This window comes from Gekko japonicus, unplaced genomic scaffold (assembly GCF_001447785.1).
Source record: "Gekko japonicus isolate JY-2015 unplaced genomic scaffold, Gekko_japonicus_V1.1 scaffold34, whole genome shotgun sequence".
NCBI lineage: Eukaryota > Metazoa > Chordata > Lepidosauria > Squamata > Gekkonidae > Gekko > Gekko japonicus.
In genome coordinates, this window is record NW_015173673.1 from 1,143,806 (window position 1) to 1,163,928 (window position 20,123).

Here is a 20,123-nt window from a genome sequence, read left to right on the forward strand (position 1 = left end):
GTGCTGAGCAGGATCTAGGCCTTTCATTGCACTGGTTCTGTCACTGAGACAGATCAGAAGGTCTAGAGCGGAAAGGGCTTACTCCTTCAATGTAGCACATCCAAGGTCAGGCTTCTTACCTGATAAACCACAATATTACATCTAACCATAGAGCTCTAGGCTACATGCGTATGTTGGAGGAGCCAAGTCTTACCATACTGGACCTGGACTTTCTATTTCCTGTGCCAGTGGATAGCAAAGGTTATTGCTAGTAGAACTGATGGGGACTGCAGAGAGGACAGAGAACTTGTGGAGGTGTTTCTGAGGTTGTTACTATGGATATCACTTGGATTACTTGTCATATGTCGATGTTCTTGTTCTGCTATTACACCCATACAGAATATCTTTAAGCCTCTGGGGCTTACTAGGGAGGGTCCCTGGAAACCTAAGCCACATTTTGACACACGCACACCCTCCTGCTTTCCCCATTCGCGGGATACCTTCAATGGGGATAGAAGAAGCTTTGCTTAGTAAACCTCCAGTCTCTGGCCTACACATGGGAGGAGTTAAACCTAAACACACAAATGCTCAAAAAGTAAAGGAAATTTTGTAAAACATTTATAAATTAAGCATTTAAACTTGAGATAAAGGGGAATCTGTTTTCAGTTATACTTGCCATGGACTTCATAAAGACAAGATTGACACAGAAATTGCTTAACACTTACAAGGAACCAGCTTTCCCTCAGCGACTCCCAACTGAAGACACAGAGCCTGTTTCCCATGTCTCATAGTTCCCTGTCAGCCTGAGAGCCAATAAAAATTCTTAACGTCTAGGTCTGTTACTAACCATTTCTCTTCCTCCTCAATCTGTCTACTGTTTTCTAACTTGTTTCCTATCTTTACATGTCCCTTATAACTCATTCTGTTGGCTCTTTCAAATATGAATTAACTGATGCTTCCATCGTAACATCCAGCTGTCCCCCTGATGCTTCTGCTCTTCATTCCTCAATTGAGCACATGAAGATGCCTTCTACTGAATCACACCATTGATCTATCAGTATCAGCATTGCCCTCAACCATTCAAAAGCCTGTCATTCTCTCCCAGAACACTTACTGGGTGCTACTTGTGTTGCTCCAACCCTTTTCAGAACTATTCCCAAAATTATCCTCTTCTATAGGTGAACCCTTAGTTTTCATCTCCAAGTGGTAAAGAAGCCTTTGCTCACACCAATCCTTCTGTTAATCTTTGCATTGCTCATTCCTTTTGCTTTCAGAGTGTGCATATTCCATTACTCTGTATAGGTTTATGTACCTTGATTGTCCCCCGAGGCCACACACGGTCTCTCTTCTCAGCCACTGGTACCACATAGGCTCTACAGCTGAGATACTTCTTTTTGAATGCCTCCTTCCTTTTGTAGAACCATTGAAAGACTTTAATGTAATAGGTGCCATTATCACATAATCTCCTTGGAAGTCACTCTTTGGAAGCGGATTTTGTGTGCCAGTGCCAACCCCTTGAAACTATGGATATGCCTGTTTCCAGAGCAAAACATTTGGGTTTGTGTGTAAATTCCAGGAATTAAAATCTGGAAGTGAATTGTGTGCTTGTTAGAACAGCTTGGAGTGCCCAAGAATTTGTGCCCCAGCACTCATAATAATCCAATTTTCTAAGAACTGACTATTTTGGCAAGGTTTAATTAATAAAAAAATAAGTGCAAAAAGTTCCCATGTGTGTCTGTAGAAATTAGATAAATGTTACTTATATATCTATAGAAACAATGACTAAATATTTCAGAGCAGATGTCAAATTCTTCTGTTTGTAAGGAATTCCCAAGATGAAATTAAAAACAAATAATAATTTTCTAATGGCAGTTATATCTAAATCTGCTGTCAGCAATGTGTGTCTCTCTCATGGTAGTCCTGTGGTTATCCAAACCTTTCAGTGGAATGTCGTTTTAAGTACTCCCTGGGAAGAGAATACCAGAAATGCAGAAAACCACAGCAATAAACTCATCTACATTCACAATATTAAATGTCCAAGTAAAGAATGAAAAACACAATGTACGTCAAGGGATGTTGTTAATGCATTCTGCAGCAGCTGCAACCTCTGGCCAGTCAAAACTAATGCCTGTGAAAACTATGTTGTGGAAGTCCACCATCAAAGTTTCAGTGTCAGGGTCTTTGCATTTGAATTAAGAAGCAGTGGGTCACATTATTCCCCCCAGTTACTGAAGATGTATTCCTGGATTTCCCCAGTGAAGTCCCAGGTGCGTGTTATTTTTTAAGGCATTGCAAACCTCAGTGTTGGATTGAGGCATTGGATTCAAAACAGCTACTCTTAAACTCTGGTGTTCTTTGCATGCAAAGATTTGGAATTTCACCCCAAATCCTTGGTTTATATCGGTGTCTGTAGATTATCATAACAGCTGTATTGGTGTAATGGTCTAATCTTGTGGAAGAAGAGGCTTACAAATTACCATGTTCTCTAGTGAGAAGCAGGGCTATTTTTGGGCAGGAATGCACAGGAACGGAGTTCCAGCTGGCTCCTGAGTTGGCTACGCCCAGCAGGTACTCATTAGCATAATAGGCCACACCCAATAGCAGAAATTCATTAGGATTGGCTCCATTAGGGGTGTGTGGCCTAACATGCAAAGGAGTTCCTGCTACAAAAAAAGGCCCTGGGTTTTGACAACAAACAAGGTAAACAGAATAACAAGCAAAAGGTGGGTGTGGCTGGATAACCACACTTCTGGTAACATGGGAGTGCGTCCTAATGTGCTAATGAGCTGTGCTGGCAGGGGCGTGGCCTAATATGCTAATGAGTTTCTGGTGTTGGGTGAGGCCTGTTATGCTAATGAGTTCCTGCTGGGCTTTTTCTACAAAAAGAGCCCTGGAGAAGTAATATAAAATGCTTGTCTTTTGTTCTGTTAGCTTGACCTCAGAGATCTGAAGGCTTAAAAGAGCAGCAGGGAACACAAATTATTATATATGATAATTAATGAGCAACAAACATTGCCCCACTTTTTTCCCCATGGGGACCCAAAGCAGTTCACAATTTAAACAATTAAAGTAAGCAAACAAAAACAAAGTGTATATTCAGTATTCTGGACTGGGTTGAGATCCACTGGGCTGATCCATCAAGGCCACAGGCTGTGAACTGTGGGCCAAGAGCCCCGTGGCTAATACTTCTTGCCACACCCAGGCCTCTTAAGAGGAAGGTAACAAAAGCTCTGTAGGGTCTTACACTGCTGGCAGCCATCTTCCCACAGTTCCCTTCCCTTGTTTTTTGCCAAAGGCTTCTTGAATTTAGGTTCAGTTTATCAGTTAACACACAAACTTGTAATTGTATTGTATGCTGGAAAGGAGCTGAAAATGAAAGATTTTTTCTTTTGTTTTCAAAGACCATGGAGGTGTCGTTTTTATGTTGAAACCAAGAGGCCACAGTGCCATCAGCCCCACACAGCGTGTTGCACGCCCCTTCAGTAAAGGAAGCAAATGTTGAAGTGACTGTACATAAGGCTACCTAGTCTCTGTGTAGCAATTCCTTTTAATGATTCCATTGGGAAGGAGTAACAGATAAACAAATGGATTTTGGAGCGGAAAAGCAAATATTTAAAGTGAATGCAAGGTTTGATTCTCTGGGAAAGGTATATGTGCGAGACACCAGTGGACTTTCACAGTTTCTTTTTCCAGTGCTTTTCTCAAGGTTTTGGCCTTTTTACATCCAGAGGACCTTGTCAGCGTTAATGGAAAGAGCCTCAGTACCCCTTATCACCTTGAGGTCCTATCCAAACAGCTTTCAGAGTGAAGTAAATATATCTGTTGTTTCCCTTCCTAAATCCATCAAGAACTAATAGCGGTACACCCTTGGTATGTCTGTCCTTACCCACATTTAAAGCTTTAACTTGAAAAGCGTTTCTTGGCAATAGATTTTTGCAAGAACTAAAGTGATCTGCCAGGCTTTGTGGTTCTTAACATATTGAACAGTATGACAACATTATCACTGTCGTCACACAATTTCTCACCCTTTTCTCATCTTGAAAAATTACTTTGTTTCAATTCCATTTAGCACTCTGCCAATTTCTAGAACATTTTTGAGAAAAGAGGAAAAGCTCACACACACACACACACACACACAAAACACCATTTGATGTTGCCATGATCTGATCTCATCTTCAGTCCCAAAGGACAAGTTCTGTGTTCCTTCACTTAAGTGAAAGAAAAACCACTTCCAAGGTTGTGAAGTTTGGGTCAGACGTAGAATGAATGGTAGTGTTGGTTTTGCTTTTGGTGTACCATGAAAGCTGTCATTAAATATTCTAAACAATTAGGGTATCTGAAAGCAGCCAAGAGCTGTGTGCATTGAGTTTTCTACTGTTGCCAAAGCATCTCAGTTCTGGAACATCATTAATCTGCTATTCTAAACTCCATTGAGATCAGAGACTTTTGTAAGTTGATTGCCAGCTGTGATGTGGATAGACGTGTGTGGATCATTGTATGAATTCAGGTTCTTTGAAAGTTCCTTGATGACATATTATGAGACCATTAGAAGATCTTTCTGTGAGCACCATTGGAGAATGTAGAACACATTCTTTTGTGATTTCCACGTGTGTGTGTTTTCTTCTCAAATGTTTGGCCAGTTCCCAAGTGGAACGCAGTGAGCTTTGGAAATTATTAATCCATGGGATTTGTTCATGAAGTATAAAAACTTCAGAAAGAATTTATTGATTAATTTTCTGATTGACTCTGGCAGAAATGAAGCCAAGAGAAATAGAAGAGTCAGTACAGTCAGCATTCTTGAAACCAATGCTTCCTGGGATGTTGAGCAGAGGAGGGACGAGCCTAGGGGTGACTGATGCTCGGTTAGAAGGTGTATTAAACTTCTGTAGGGGGGTTTTCCCAGAAGTTTCAGAGTGTAGCGTGGGTAAAATAGAAATGAATCATGGAGAGGGAGCTGAAAAATTAATGCTTTATAGGTGGAATTTTCTGCGCCCACTGAAACACTGTGCTAGGTCCAACCTAGTTGAGTATGTTCAGATGCAAAAATGTTTGTTCCTGTATATTACAGTTCATTAACCATGCTTAACAAAATAAACATTGCCAGTCTGTCCCATTGAGAATATTTTCAGCATTGATATAAAATAAGGAAAGATGGTATCTTGTACTGAACCAGCTTCTATGGATGTGTTTAAATGTATTCAGCATACGGTCAAAATCCCTTTCTAAATCAGCTTTTCTAGGGTTTTACTTTCCTTCAGCAGAAATGAGTTTTAAACTTGTAAATGCTGCACAAACACTGCTCGCTTGGTTAAAGAAATAGATTCTCAGAGTCACAGAGTAATTAATAAATAGAGCTTCTTTTGAAAAATATTCTGGGTAAATCTGGTCAGTCCATTGTGCTCCTAGACAGTCTTTAGGCTGAACAAACACTCGTAACCCTGCTTAGCAATTTCATCTAGCTCTGCCTTCTTGCCTGGCAGGTGCTTCTGCCTCCTCTTGAGATAAGCTGGTGGCTGCTCTACAGTTTTGGGAAGCACTATGACTTTAGCTAAGTGGTCAGCTCAAATTAGATGTGGGAGAGAAAGAGATAAGGACACTACTTGCTTCTGTGGGTTAATGCATCCCAAGGGAAAGGAATGAACTGCTCTTGGGGGTTCTGCTGTTCTCCAAGATGACAGAATAGCCCTTCCCAAAATAAGCATCAGTAATCAAACTAGGAATCTTTCAGCACATGCTTTATCCATGGATAAATACCCTTCAGTTTCCAATTTAGAATCTTTTAATCTCGCAAATTAGATAGCACTAGTGCTTAAGAGAAAAACTGACAAAGAAACATTTTAGTTTGGGCCTTTCTTGCTCATTTTTTTATCTCTAGCTTTTTAAATTGGAATCTACACAACCTGTCTGTATCTAGTAAGGCTCACCCTTGGAATGCAGAACTAACTAGGCAAACAGTAGCTGCGCATTAGTAAGATAAGATTTTTAAGACATTAATTTAAAATTAATGGTGTTTCCATTATAGCCTCCTTTGTATCTATAGAAAATGACAAACTTGGAAATGTTAAGGGCATGCTTGAGGCATGCTTTTGAGGCATGCTTTTGGCATAATATACCAGATTGGAACATACAGTGTTGTTCTAGTTCATCTTTTAATATCAGGACTCTGCATGTGTTTAGAATGAGCCGCTATTTCTTCCTGGCCATTTGTATTTGAACTTTGGATCTATCAGTCATGGCCATTATACAATCTTTCCTTTCTGTCCTCTTGACTTTTTAAAAAATGTATATTGATGTTGAAGGGGGCTGCTGGGACTGTGTTGGGCTTCAGGCCTACTTTAATGTATGTACTTTAATGTATGTACTTTAAAGGGAGACCCAACTGAGCTCTGAGCAGGAGCAGGAGACAGAGCTGCTAGAGGGGTGAGTGTGTTTTTACTTGTTTTCAGCTGAGTATTCAGTTTTTAAGAAAGCACCTTGCCAGAGGGCGAGCTAAAGGGCTCTTTGCCTGTGGCTCTTAGCCTAGGGACTCTTAGACTAGGGGCTCTGTAAGAAGCCCAAGAAGAACCAGAAAGCCCAGGCTCTTTGTCTTCCCCGTAAGGTAATTTGACTTAGACAAGAAAAACCACATAAATACAAAGGGTTTTAAAAGGGGAATTATATTTACTTATTTTAAAAGAATTATGAAGCCAGAATGCCAGCAGGGGGTTGGGGGCTATCCAGTGTTTTGTACGGAGTGTCACATGTATGACTATCTGCCCACTGGACAGAAGTCTTGGGTGTGTTCTCGGTGCAAGGAGCTCCTGGTTCTCAGGGAACGTGTTTGCTCCCTTGAGGCCAAGGTGGCTGACCTGGAGAAGCAAAGAAAGTCAGTTAGGCGCACAGAAAAGACTCTCGGGGACTTGATAGATATGTCCCACTCTGGATCTGGCAGCCCCGCCGCTGTCAGGGAGCATGAGGGTCAAGGAGAAACAGGCACCATGCTGAGGATAAGGGGAATGTGCCCTCAAAATTTGGAAAACGCAACAGTGGCCACAGGATTGGAAAAGGTCAGTATACATTCCAATCCCAAAGAAGGGCAATGCCAAGGAATGTTCAAACTATCGCACAATTGCACTCATATCACACGCTAGCAAGGTCATGCTCAAGATCCTACAAGCTAGGCTTCAACAGTACGTGGATAGAGAACTACCAGAAGTACAAGCTGGGTTTCGAAGAGGTAGAGGAACGAGAGATCATATTGCCAACATTCGCTGGATTATGGAGAAAGCAAGAGAGTACCAGAAAAATATCTACTTCTGCTTCATTGACTATGCTAAAGCTTTTGACTGTGTGGATCACAACAAACTATGGCAGGGCCTTAAAGAGATGGGAGTACCAGACCACCTCACATGTCTCTTGAGAAACCTGTATAAGGGCCAAGAAGCGACAGTTAGAACCGGATATGGAACAACTGATTGGTTCAGCATAGGAAAAGGAGTACGACAAGGATGTATATTGTCGCCTTGCTTATTTAATATATATGCAGAGTACATCATGCGAAATGCTGGCCTGGATGAATCACAAGCGGGAATTAAGATTGCTGGGGAAAAGATCAACAACCTCAGATATGCAGATGATACCACTCTAATGGCTGAAAGTGAAGAGGACCTAAAGAGCCTCTTGCTCAGGGTAAAAGAGGAGAGCGCAAAAGTGGGCTTGAAGCTCAACATCAAAAAAACTAAGATCATGGCATCCGGCCCCATCACTCCTTGGCAAATAGAAGGGGAAGTCGTGGAAGTAGTGACAGACTTCATGTTCCTGGGATCCCAGATCACCGCAGCCATGAAATTAAAAGATGCCTGCTCCTTGGGAGGAAAGCGATGGCGAACCTAAACAGCATGATAAAAAGTAGAGACATCACCCTGCCAACAAAAGTCCGCATGGTCAAAGCAATGGTATTCCCAGTAGTCATGTATGGCTGCGAGAGTTGGACTATAAGGAAGGCCGAGCGCCGAAGAATAAATTCTTTTGAACTATTGTGCTGGAGAAGATAGCATCCTTGTACATTGTAATGGTACAGCTTTATCAGGTCCTGGTTTCTTTAAATAAAAGAAATATTTGACTACCATAAAAAAGAATCGTGCATAGCAATTCTATATAGTGACAAATAAAACATGGGTTAAAGAAAGTGATGTTGGATTTCTGAGATTTCATTGCCATGGAAATTCCTGCTTTAGTCAAGTTCTGGGTTTCTGACTTTATTGTCCTTTTCAAGAAATAAAAGTTAGGCATGTTAAGAAAGGAAGGTCTGTCTCAGTAAACTGTGTAGAAGAGAATGGCAGCAAATTTCAAAGGAGCTGTTTGCTGAAATGCTTCAGTTAATAAAACAGGAGTTTAACTGTTATTGTCAAATTTCCCTCTTACAAGCTTATGTGCCATTCCATTTTCAAGGTCATGAAAGAGGTAGTCAATCATGTTTTGTATTGTTTTCCCCTCCCAAGTCATTTAGTATGAGTAAACTAGTCACCTGTGATTTTCTAACCTAAAGGATATTAATAGGTGAGATCTTTCTTAACCTGAAAGCCAGCTGTCAGTCAGTGCCTGATAGATGTAAAAGGCAAAGTAGTAAGTGATTGTATAAACCATTGATTAGATAGCCATTCTTATTGTAAGAATTCTTTTTGGGGTTGGCATATTACTTTGGAAGATGTTATTTCCTGAAAATAGCCATGTGTAATAGATGCAGTCACTTGCACCAGACCTGTATTTATTGCTATAGTCCCATGTTCCCATTATATAATGTTGCAAGAGATACAAGTTCTTCCTTTGGTACAGTTTTCAGTCAATCTGGTTTGTAATGCTATATGGGAAATGGGATTATTGTCTTATAATTTTTGGTGTAGGTTCTCAATTCAGCTTCTCCGTTTTGATTAATTATTTGTAGATGATGATTTGTAATTATTTGTAGATTCCCAATCACTTCTGGCACTAGAATTAAGGTAACATATATAAGCATGCCTAGATGACATGCATAGAACAAAAGCATTTGTGCAAAATATAATTAATATGGCCTGGATCCACACTAAGTTTTCCACTCACACAAGACACTTTTCTCAGTGGAACAGGACATTCATGACTCATCTTCCCACTGATCTCCTGACATACTGTTCATGGGGGACAAGGGACCCTCAGAAACAGTATGAGAGGCAAAGCGAGAGTCTGCAGCAGGAAGAAGAAATTGGTGGAATTTGCCTCCTGTTAGCAGAAAATGTAGTCTGCATCCACCCCTATGTGTGTTTATTAGAGGCAGAGCAAGGTGCACTAATCTTTCTCAGGCAGAAATGTTATAACATCCTGGTTTCATCAGTGGAGTATGGATGTGTGCCAGACGCCAACCACTTTATTAACTGCATTAGGAGTAAATAGGAGCCAGAATACTAAGAACTGAGCCACAGTATCTCTGTATTGCCTCTGCCCCTTTGTTTAATGTTAATTTGCTGTAACACATGCCTAGAAATAGCTTTAGTTTAATATGGCAGTAGTAATATATAACACACCTACAAAGAAGCTTATATCTGGTCCTAATATTCTGAAATACTGCATGTTATATTCTCTTTTCTTTTTTGTTTCAGAAACAGTGAGGCACCGTTTCTTCTTTTCCTGTCTTACCTTCATGTCCATACAGCTCTTTTTGCCTCTCAGACTTTTAAAGGAAAAAGCAAACACGGATTATATGGTGATGCTGTGGAAGAAATGGACTGGAGTGTAGGTATGTTGTTTGAGGTGTACAACTCATGAAGTTTACAACAATTTTTTTAAAAAATCAGCAACCTTGAATACCTCACCCCCTCAAAAAAGTGTTTGGTTGCAAAGGGGAAAAAAAGGACAATTGTGCTAAATCACTCACACACAAGTGATCCAAAATGATTTCTGGGTATCCAGCTAAGCTGAATGGTTAATCTTCAGTGCATGTGAGGCAACCTAAAAAAATGATAAATTTGATGTGCTTTTAGCTTTTAGCTATTTTAACTGTTAAAAGGAAAGGTGGGAAGAATTAAAGTGTAGCGTGAAAGAGATGTTGCAGCTATCTTCACAAAATATTTAAAATCTGTATATTGACGGTGAAACTAGAGGATGTAATGTCTGAAAAGCTCTGGTGACAAGCAGGTACGCAGAGACAAAAATGTACAAACAACTCACCAAATACTGCCTTGTACAAACGCCATGCATTTCAGTGAAGTGATGACAAAGCATTGCTTAGGGGCTCTGGGGCAAGTGATGCTCCATCTTCTTGGTGCTTGGGGGGGCCAACAGTGGGAGGGCTTCTAATGTCCTGGCCCCACTGGTGGACCTCCTGGTGGCACCTGGTATTTTTGGCCACTGTGTGACAGAGTGTTGGACTAGATGGGCCTTTGGCCTGATCCAACACTGGCGTCTCTTATGTTCTTATGATTTTGAGACAGTAACGCTGCCAGAGATGTCCATTACTGTCTAACTTGTAATGGCAAATAATGTTGCAGTTAGTTACCAAATTGAATTGATAGATTTTAGTTGTAAGCCACCTCAAGTGAAGAAGAGAGAGGATATTTTAAATGAATGAATGAAGTTTAGGGCAGGAATTCTCAAATATTTTTCCTGATTCTCCTCACCCAATGAATGAGGGTCATAAAACTCTGTGTCTCGTGGAGCTCAAACCTCAAAAAGGGAAGAACCAGGATATGGGACAGGCGAAAAACAGCATACAAAACAAAGTGAAGGCAAGATTAAATTGGAGCTGTGAAGGGATGATAAGAGGTATTAGGACAGAAGGGTTTTTAATTCCTCCGAATTTTGGCTGTATATTCAAGGAAAGTAACATGACCAGACTGTATTATGTGTTGTTTTTGAACACCAGTTCTAGCGCTTTAATAGGTTAAGAACTGCTGACACAGATTCCAAACTAGAACATTAAATTACAGTAGCTAAACTTAATGGAAGTGTGTCACAATGTGGCTTCACTTTGCAGTAAAATTTACAGAACTGGTGTTGATTAACAAATTATCTGTTCCGTAGAGAATACTTACTGTATTCTTTGTAGCGTACCTTCTACTTACTAGCTAAAATTGTAAGCTACTACTGCAGGCCTGCTATGTGAAGGGTTTTGTGACATCTCATAGGTTGGTCAGTGTTTCTGCTCTGTCTTGGGTGCAGTCAGCTACAACGATGGTGTCAGTAACATTTCTTTGCTTTCCTTGTTTCAGCCTGTCAAAGCGTTCTCAAAAACTCTCCCATCTTTTGGTCCTTTCCTTTGGCCTACGACATGGCCTTTTTAAATCTAAGCTTCCTCACAGATAGGTTCTGTTCTATGCTGTGTCTTTATACAGTGCTAATATGCTAATCCTAACATACTATAAACAGGGTTCTACAGTCTTACTGGGAAAGCGTTTTGACACCACTCATCTGTAGCTTTCAGCTCCTCCTGTTGCACAGCCGTTAATCCATTCAAAGAGTGTTTGAAACATAACAAAGGAACCAGAGCAGTTGTGTGTTCATGGACACTGCTGAAAGTCCTACCAGCACCTGTTTCTGTTGATTGGGAGATTATCACTCTTCCACATTTGTTAATAGAGTTAGAGGGGGTACAGCTGGAAAGACACCTTGGGGCTGCTGACAACGGCAGGTGCAGCTGCAGATTTGCCTGCATGTGAACAGTTTGGAGGATGAAATTTTACAACTGACAGCCATTGCCAATGCAAAACTTGTACTTTTTAAGGGATTGTCCTTTTATATTTATCAGTGTTTAATGGTCCATAAATCAACTGAACCTTAACTCTTCATTCTTCCTCTACCAAAATGGCTTTTTCAAATCCCCAAAGTAGTTTTAGATAATATTCTAATGTACAGTGAATAATGTGTTGTTGTTGATTTTGTGGTTAGAATGTGTCTGTTTGGTTATGTTCCCCTTTCAAGTCTAGCACTGGGTATCTACTCCTTTTGAGCAGATTCTCATCCATTCCTCAGTTCACTGTTCATCCCAGATTAGATCCTAAGGGTGGTGATTAACTGAACTCTCTTGCAGCTTTGTGTTGTACATTGTGAGATGTTCCATTTGCTTACATTTCTGGCTATGACTAATGCACTTTTTCTTATTGTAGGTAATTCAGCCTCTTTTAGATCTTGATCAGAATCGCAGCAAGTTGAAGTTGTATATTGGACATTTGACAGCCCTGTGCCATGACCGGGACCCCCTGATTCTCCGTGGACTCACCCCGCCTGCATCCTACCACCTGGATGATGACCATGCAGCTTGGGAGAAGGAGCTGCAGAAGATGACGATGGAGCAGGTCAGTCTTCATGCTTTTTCACTGGTGTGCTTAAACTGAACACAGATCAAACTTGCAGAGGATTCAGAGGTTATGTTTAATAAATCTACAAAGAGTCATAGTATCTAAGGGTTTCCTACAGAGGAAACAGTATGGTTTTGGGGTTTTTTTTACAGAATAACATATGAGTTTTTGATGCTGGTTACTGTCATTGTCTGATTGCAACTGCAAACATCATGCAAACATTTGCCTAAAGTATTTTGCCCACATTTTTAGGAAATAGTGCTGTTTTAATTTTATTTTCCATTGGGAAAACATTCAGGATCATTAAAGTATAAACGTCCAAGTGCATACTGCTGAGGTGTTCTGTTGTGTTTTTTGAGAAGGCAAGCAGAGACTCTAAAGGAACTGAAGGAAAAATGGAGGTGTCATGTCTCCCCCCAGTGAGTCTGGCACAGACTGAGATGTGGAAACACGTAGTGCAGCCCTTGAAGTTTAATGGGGAGGAAACAGCTTTGAAAGAAGCCCATACAACTTGGCTGAGCCAGCTACCATATCCAGGGAAGAGCAGGTAACTGGAGGAGCAGCATCTATAGACCTGAGCCCCAGAGCCAGTAATCAGGCATCCCCTCATGCCAAAAGACCCGCTGTGGCTTTCTGGATTACTTGTGGAGTATTCCGGAGATCCATCAATGAGGGTTGAGTGATAAGAGCACAATGGGATATAAAGCAAGAGGAAGTAGAATGAGTCTTGAAACCTGGAGTCTTACTCTAAAAGTTTGCAGGTTTGTATATATAATGAGCACCTTGCGTACTATGTGCTGCATGAATCAGGGCATTGCTGTTTTCAGCTTGCCATGACAACTAGTAGTTGTTGAAATGAAGTACAGAGTTATGTGCTTGTATAAGCATAAAGGTTACAGTCCAACTCAGATGTAGGCACACTTAAATCTACACAAATTAATGTACTTAAGCACACCTAGTTCTCTGTGGGATTTTAGCCAAAGTGGCACAATTTGCCAGTGACTTTATGAATAAGTAATTCTGAAAAGTTGACTACTTTTTTGGATCCTTGAATGTGAGAGTAGACCCATAACTTTAGGCATGCAGATTTTCTGTTTTGTTGCTTGAAGTTCCATATTTAGATATTTCTTGTCTTCCCCTGGTAATTGCAAAGCACCTGAGGATTTAGTGCATCAAGGAACATTAACCTGACATTTTAATTTTCTTTAGCAAGTTAGGCTTGAAGGTTGAATGATTTCACTCCAGATACCATTTTTCCTTGCCACTATGTTGAGAAGTCTGACCTGGCTTGATACTTCTGTGGAGTTATTGTTTACAGAGCTCTCATCCCACCCGTTACAGCTGGAGTCAATTAAGGGACTTGCCAAGACTGAAAATGCATTCTCATTCTGGTGCATGTTCCTCCATCACTCACATTATATGTAAATAGATGTTGCCTGTCATATGTCATAACCCTAATTTTAATTATTTTAATAGATTATTATTAATTTTGTACATTTGATGTTGTTTACAGGCTGCTTTTCACTCCCTTCATATCCAAGCATGTGTTCAGTTCAGCCAAAGGACTGCCTCCTAGTGCCTTTGGTCATTCCACTATTGTCCTTTCCTGTCCCAAACACTTCCTCCTCCTTTCTTCAGCTTAGTGAGGTGCAGTAGCTGAATTTATCATCCTTGTCAAGCTACACAGCAGTGTCTTTCATCAGTTCTTGCTGCTATCTTCATCAAGCTCCAAACTCCCTATCTGCTTTGCTCTGGGTTTTTTCCATTCTTCCTCACTGGCTTTTTAAAAGAGACATTTAAAGTTGCTACTGTGACATGAAATGCCTCTTTATCTGAATAAATCTGTGGTACAGTTTACTGAATTCAAACGAGTTTCTGCTGTCCCCCCCCCCCAGCTTTTATTTAGGAATATTGGCAGTATGATTCAGCAGAGTATATGTGAACCTGGAACATGTGCAGTAAAATGCCAACAATGGCTACAAATGAGTTCTATGCAATAGAACAAGTCCTGGGTTTTTGTAGCTTGTACTTTTTTCCCCTTCTCTGGTTTTCATCTCTCATGATGTTTGACCTTTTCTTCTTGCATTTTTAACTTTAAAACAATTGTACTCCAAAAAAGATGACAGCAAAATAGCCGCCAAATTCTTGGAGGCTAACAGAAGCAAGTCCAACAATTCAAAACAACGAGGGGTTTCTGAAGATAAATGTGTCTACAACACAGTCCCAGGAATGGAGTGCATTTCAGTGCTGTTTCTGTCTTCACACATTTATGAGAAATAGACCATATTTTCCTCCTCAGGATATCTTGGACCAAAATGTTTTCCCCTCCCCAGCTTCTTAACTTGCAGATGCAACTGGTTCCCTGTTGATCTTTTTTGTTTTAAATCACAGAACTTCTAATAAGCTACCTCAATGGGCTCTGACTCAACAATTGTCTTTCTATCATCTAAGCATCTGGAGGTGCCTTGTTTTCTTAAATTAAACCTGTATGTTTACTGGTAACACATAGTAGAACGGAATATAGAAGTGTTACTGATTTTACCCAACCCCATCATGTTTCTGCAATACCTACCCTATCCTTGTCCTCCTTTAGCTAAAAGCACTGCGGCTTTCCTGTATTATCATAGAGGTTTCTAGCATTTGCAATACCTATTATTTCGTTTCCTTCTCCAAACACCCTCTGTTTACACATTTTTCCCATGTGGCTTTTTAGTATCCTTAACTTGGTGTCATTGCCTGGGGCATGCTCACTGTCAAGTTCTAACCAGTCCTCCTCTAGATCACCTGGACCAGTACTCCTCATCCCTTAGGGAAAAACAATCCCAAGCTTGAATGCTCTTCAACAAGGTCAGCTACTCAGCTTATCCAAGAACTAGTGTTTTTTGTTGTTGTTGTTCTGCAACTACTTTATTGATACTATTGAACTAGTGTTAAAAGCTGCTCTGCAACCCTTTTTGATACTAGGTGTTCTCTGCTTCCTTTTGGTTCAAGTGCAACCCCTTTGTCTTGTACTGGCTGCCTAGTCCCAAACAGTTCCACAGTGCCTAACAAATCTTAAACCCTTTATTCAAGCAAAGCCATCTGATTGAGACCTCTAATCTCTCTGTTTGGCTGCTCCTGCACATGGAACAACAAAACACAACTTCACAAACAACCATTAAAGTGCCGTCTCCTGCCTAGTAACCTAAATTCCCCTCACGTAGAACTGCACAACTGTCTTCCCAGCATCATCGGTGCCAACATGTATCATGACCATCCATCAGTTACTCCCCAGCACTGCCTATTTTTATTTATTTATTTATTTCATTTCATTTTTACCCCGCCCTCCCCGCAAACGGGCTCTCTAGGTGGCACTTGACTTAAGAAGGCTTTGCCCCACTCAGATTAAGTCACTTGTGGTCAGAACACCATCTCAGACCCACCTCTCTTAGTTTCCAGTACATACATATAACCAGGGGTCATTTCGAAGAAAAAGAGCTAGGGGAACTCATTAGCATAACTCATTAGCATATGCCACACCCCCTGACATCACCGGAAGTGTGTCATAAGGCCACACCCCCTGACATCATTGGAAGTGCGTCATAAGGCCACACATCCCACCCCCAACGGTCCCAGCCGCCGCCGGCCTTGCAGCTCCACTGCCGAGCCCCATGAGGGGCCCGGCGGTGGACCTGCAAGGCCGGCAGGAGTGCAAGGAAGCCCCGCGAAGGCCCTCCCTGGCCCCAGGCAGGCAGGGGTGGGGAGAGGCAGGGAGGAAGCAACTTACCCTCCCTCTTCTCCTGCCTCCTCCTGGCTGAATGAGGGCCAGAAGCGGGGCGGCCGGAAGCAGGGGGCGGGGCTTCGTCATGTGCCCTGCCCCCCCGTACCTCACCCGGGGGAACTGCGATCCCCCGCGATCCCCCCCGAAATGACCTCTGCATATAACTTCTGCCCAACAGGCAGATAAATTCATACATGCATAGACACAACTGTACAGTAGCCCACACTACTGCTGGCTTTCTGCTTTTATGAGTGCTTTTGGCTTTTATTTGCTTTTATCTTAAAGCTAAGGTATGTGTCTGAAACTATGCAGTTACCCAATAGTGAGAAGAACAGAATCAAAATGCCCTTTTTCTGAACTCACATAGTTGCCTAACTTGCTCACCCCTTGACCTTTCTCAGTTGATCCGTCATTGTGGACACACATGAACACATGAAGCTGTCTTATACTGAATCAGACCATTGGTCCATCAAGGTCAGTGTTGTCTACTCAGACTGGCAGCAGCTCTCCAGGGCCACAGTCTTTCGCATCACCCTACTGCCTGGTTCTTTTAACCCAGGGATTGAACCCGGGCCCCTGTGGCACTTTATTGTCAGAGCTGTCTTGTTCACAGCCGTGGAGCTCCCTGGCTAGGATCCCTAAATGTACGGCTACAGCAAAATCTTCACTCTCCTGCTGACGCCACAGAAGCTGTGTTCTTGCCCTTGCATTCTCCTGTGTGTCCCCCCCCCCAATAATTTAGCATGAAACACATAGTCTTTTTGTCCTCTCATGCTAAGTTCTTTCTAGGTTGACAGAAAATGTATTTCTTTGTGTGATTGTTTAATTGAACGTTAAGATGAAAATGTGACCAGGTGTATTTTTTTCATAAATAAGATTTGTGCTTTTGCTTAAGAAGAGAGAAGAGATTGGATTTATACCCCAGCCTTCACTACCAGAAGGAGTCTTGTACTGGTAGTGAAGTTTATAATCCCTTTCTCTTCCTCTCCCCACAACAGACACCCTGTGAGGTAGGTGGGGCTGAGAGAGCTCTCCCAAGAACTGCCCTTGGGAGAACAGCTCTGAGGGAACGTGTGACTGACCCAAGGTCACACCAGCAGCTGCATGTGGAGGAGTGGGGAATCAAACCCGGTTCTCCCAGATTAGAGTCCGCACACCTAACCAAACTGATTCTGAGGCACTCCCCTATCATGCTACTGCTACTGAATATTCAGGAGGGTTAAACTTCTTCTCTGTGCAGGAGAAACATTAAGATTGCACAGAGGGCAATGCTGAATTTAATTTATTACATTTTAAGTAATTTACAAAATTCATCACAATTCGAAGTGATGAATGAATGATCCTGTGGGGGAGTCTCTGAGCAAAGAGCATACCTTCTCCTATATAGCTTAAATGCAAAGGAAAAACATCGTAAAATGCATAATAGCACTGAGACCTCAATAAAATAAGCTGTTTCGTAATGTATAAAAAATTAGGTAATAACCATTTATATTTCTCTTTTGACAGTTTAGTTCATACAATATTTTTGTTAATTATAACCAAGTACCCCATACTTGAGCCAGTTTGGTGTTATGGTTAGGAGCACGAACTCTGATCTGGGAGAACTGGGTTTGATTCCCCACTCCTCCACTTGCAGCTGCTGGATGACCTTGTGCAAGCCATAGTTCTATGAGAGCTGTTCTTGAACTAGCAGTTCTCTCCGAGCTCGATCAGACCCACAGGAGACAGAAAAGGAGTTTGTAAGCTGCTCTGAGACTCCAAGTGAAGGGCGGGGTATAAATCCAATCTCCTCCTCTTCTTCTTCTTCTTCTTTTCTCTATTGATGCAGGAGTTTTTATAAACAGATCTAATTTCTCAGTGAAAATAATACAAACTTTTTTTCCCTTTATAAGAGTACAAAGACATTATGGTCTAACCTATGACAGTTTTAACTAGCAGTACATTCTAGTAGCTTTTTTGTGTCTTGACCAGTTCTCCTCCAGTATATGCTTTTTATGATCATAGATACCTGTCTTTTATGGATTAAAATATGATGCAAAATGTTTAGGAAGATTTCAGTTGAGTGAATTTATGCTTTAGCATTCTCTTTCCTCCTTCCTTGGTAAAATAAATTCCAGTAGGTTAATTATTTTTTAAAAACCCTACAAGAAGATACAATAAATATATCAGATATGTTAAATGCCATCAATTTATATTAGGAATATTCCAGTAGAAGCCGAACTTTGTTTTATTGCTTTACATCTTGCTAGCGGGGGGGGGGAGTCTTGGGTTGATTGTGAAAGGAGGGCTGCTTCTCATTAAATGATGATGTGTGTTCCAACATGGGTATGATTCATGGGTGCAACTATTTCGTCAAAAAGATATTATAATGCATGTATTTGTCTCTTAACAAAATATCTCTGGACAGGAAGAGTCCCAAACCTGCTCTGGATATTGAGTCTTCTCTCAAATATGGCTCTGTGTTATACCTCAATTTTTCCTCAAACACTTGTGTGGCTCATGAGGATACATCAATGTCTTTAAAAGTAACATGAGATGCTATCATAGCCAAAATGAATGTGCACGCTTAACAGCCCGCTTGTGTTACTAGGGGTGGACAGATTTCCATCCTTCTGTAGTTTGGAATGGGTTGATTCTGTCCTGTGTTTCACTGTGCGTGTTTGAAGATCAGGCATGGAAAATTCTTGTAATTAATTTTGGAAACAGCATTGGCACAATTAGCTCTTACTGCAGTTTCCTGTTCCTTGTGTTCATATAATAGTTCCCCCACCACCACCATCTTAAGTAAAGTCTGTACACATGCAGTGGTGTGGCTTGCAGCATTGTCACTGTGCATACAACTGGATTAGCATTCCTTTTAGTTAATGAAAGGATCCCAGTTTGTTTTAAATCCAAGCGCACATCCAAGTTCAGATTCAACTGCACATTGTTTTGCTTTCAAATTAATCTCTGCCTTTAAAAGAATGGAAAACAAAGCATAATAGGATCTGCACCAACTTGCCAGGATGTTCTATTAACATATATATACATAATTGAGCCATGATTCAGTGTGTACAGTCTCTCATGCCATAGTTTACCTAAATGGAAGAAATTCATGTAGATAAAAACAGTAGAATGCTACTGCAATGGCAAAGTGTACATTTGCAGCTGTCTATGCAAATTACACAGGTCTAAACTGTAACAGCGGCATAAAAGTAAACGCATTAGTGCCATTCTGCAACAAGGAGAAGGCTGCAAGAAATTACTAAAGGTGGGAGGCAATTTGCAGGGTGAGAATTTCAGAAATATCTGTGTACGTTATTTTTCCCTGGGAATGATGGTAGGGACCTTTTAGTCCCTCTTAGTTTCATGGAGTTCTGATGGGTAATTAAGTCGATGAAGGGAGAAGCTGTAGAAGAGCATTTCATTTCTGATAAACAGTTCTTTAACAAGATTAAAAGGAAGGCAGTGGTTTGCTCAGGAGCAAATAATTTTTGTCTTACTTGCTCAGAACTGAGGTAAACTAACCTATAGAAGCTCTCTAACTTGTAGTGTAGCCATTCTGTTCTGTATTCTAAGAGGAGCTGTGTTACTTTAATATCTCAGAATCAGCAATCAACTGGAAGTAGTACCATCCATATAACTCAATGAACAAGTTTGCATGTTCATAACGAAATCCAGAGATTACCAGAAAGCTTCCAGCATTCAAGATTAGGGATGGGCATGAACCACAAAAATGCAGTTGGGTTCATGGTTGGTGGGCGATCCACAACCACAGTCAGCTGATGTAAGAACCGAACTGGGTTCATGAGGTTCATGTCCAGAACACCTGAGTTGTGGGAGCAGCCTTCTCCTGTACCTTAGTTGTTTCTGGCTCTAAACAGCTGAGCCATGGGAGCAGGCTGTCCCCACAGCTCAGCTGTTTAGATCAGAAAACAGCTGAGCTGCAGGGACAGCCTGCTTCAGTGGCTCAGCTGTTTAAAGGGGCTGCCTGCCCAACAAAGCCTCTTTAAACAGCTAACTGTGGGGGCAGCCTGCTCTTCGCAGCTCAGCTGCTTGAAGGAGCTTTCTTGGGTGAGCAGCCCCAGGCTTGGAGCCAT

The 20,123-nt window shown here is 41.3% G+C and overlaps 1 protein-coding gene across 4 annotated transcripts in view; it reads left to right on the forward strand.

Annotated features, from left to right (window-relative positions):
- ERC1 (ELKS/RAB6-interacting/CAST family member 1) overlaps window positions 1–20,123 on the forward strand; it is a 296,094-nt gene that overhangs the window by 262,608 nt on the left and 13,363 nt on the right. For all 4 annotated transcript variants that reach the window (XM_015422884.1, XM_015422885.1, XM_015422886.1 and 1 more), the window contains one exon: window positions 12,093–12,281. In XM_015422884.1, the coding sequence (XP_015278370.1) occupies window positions 12,093–12,281 (189 nt within the window). The remainder of the gene's footprint in view (window positions 1–12,092; window positions 12,282–20,123) is intronic.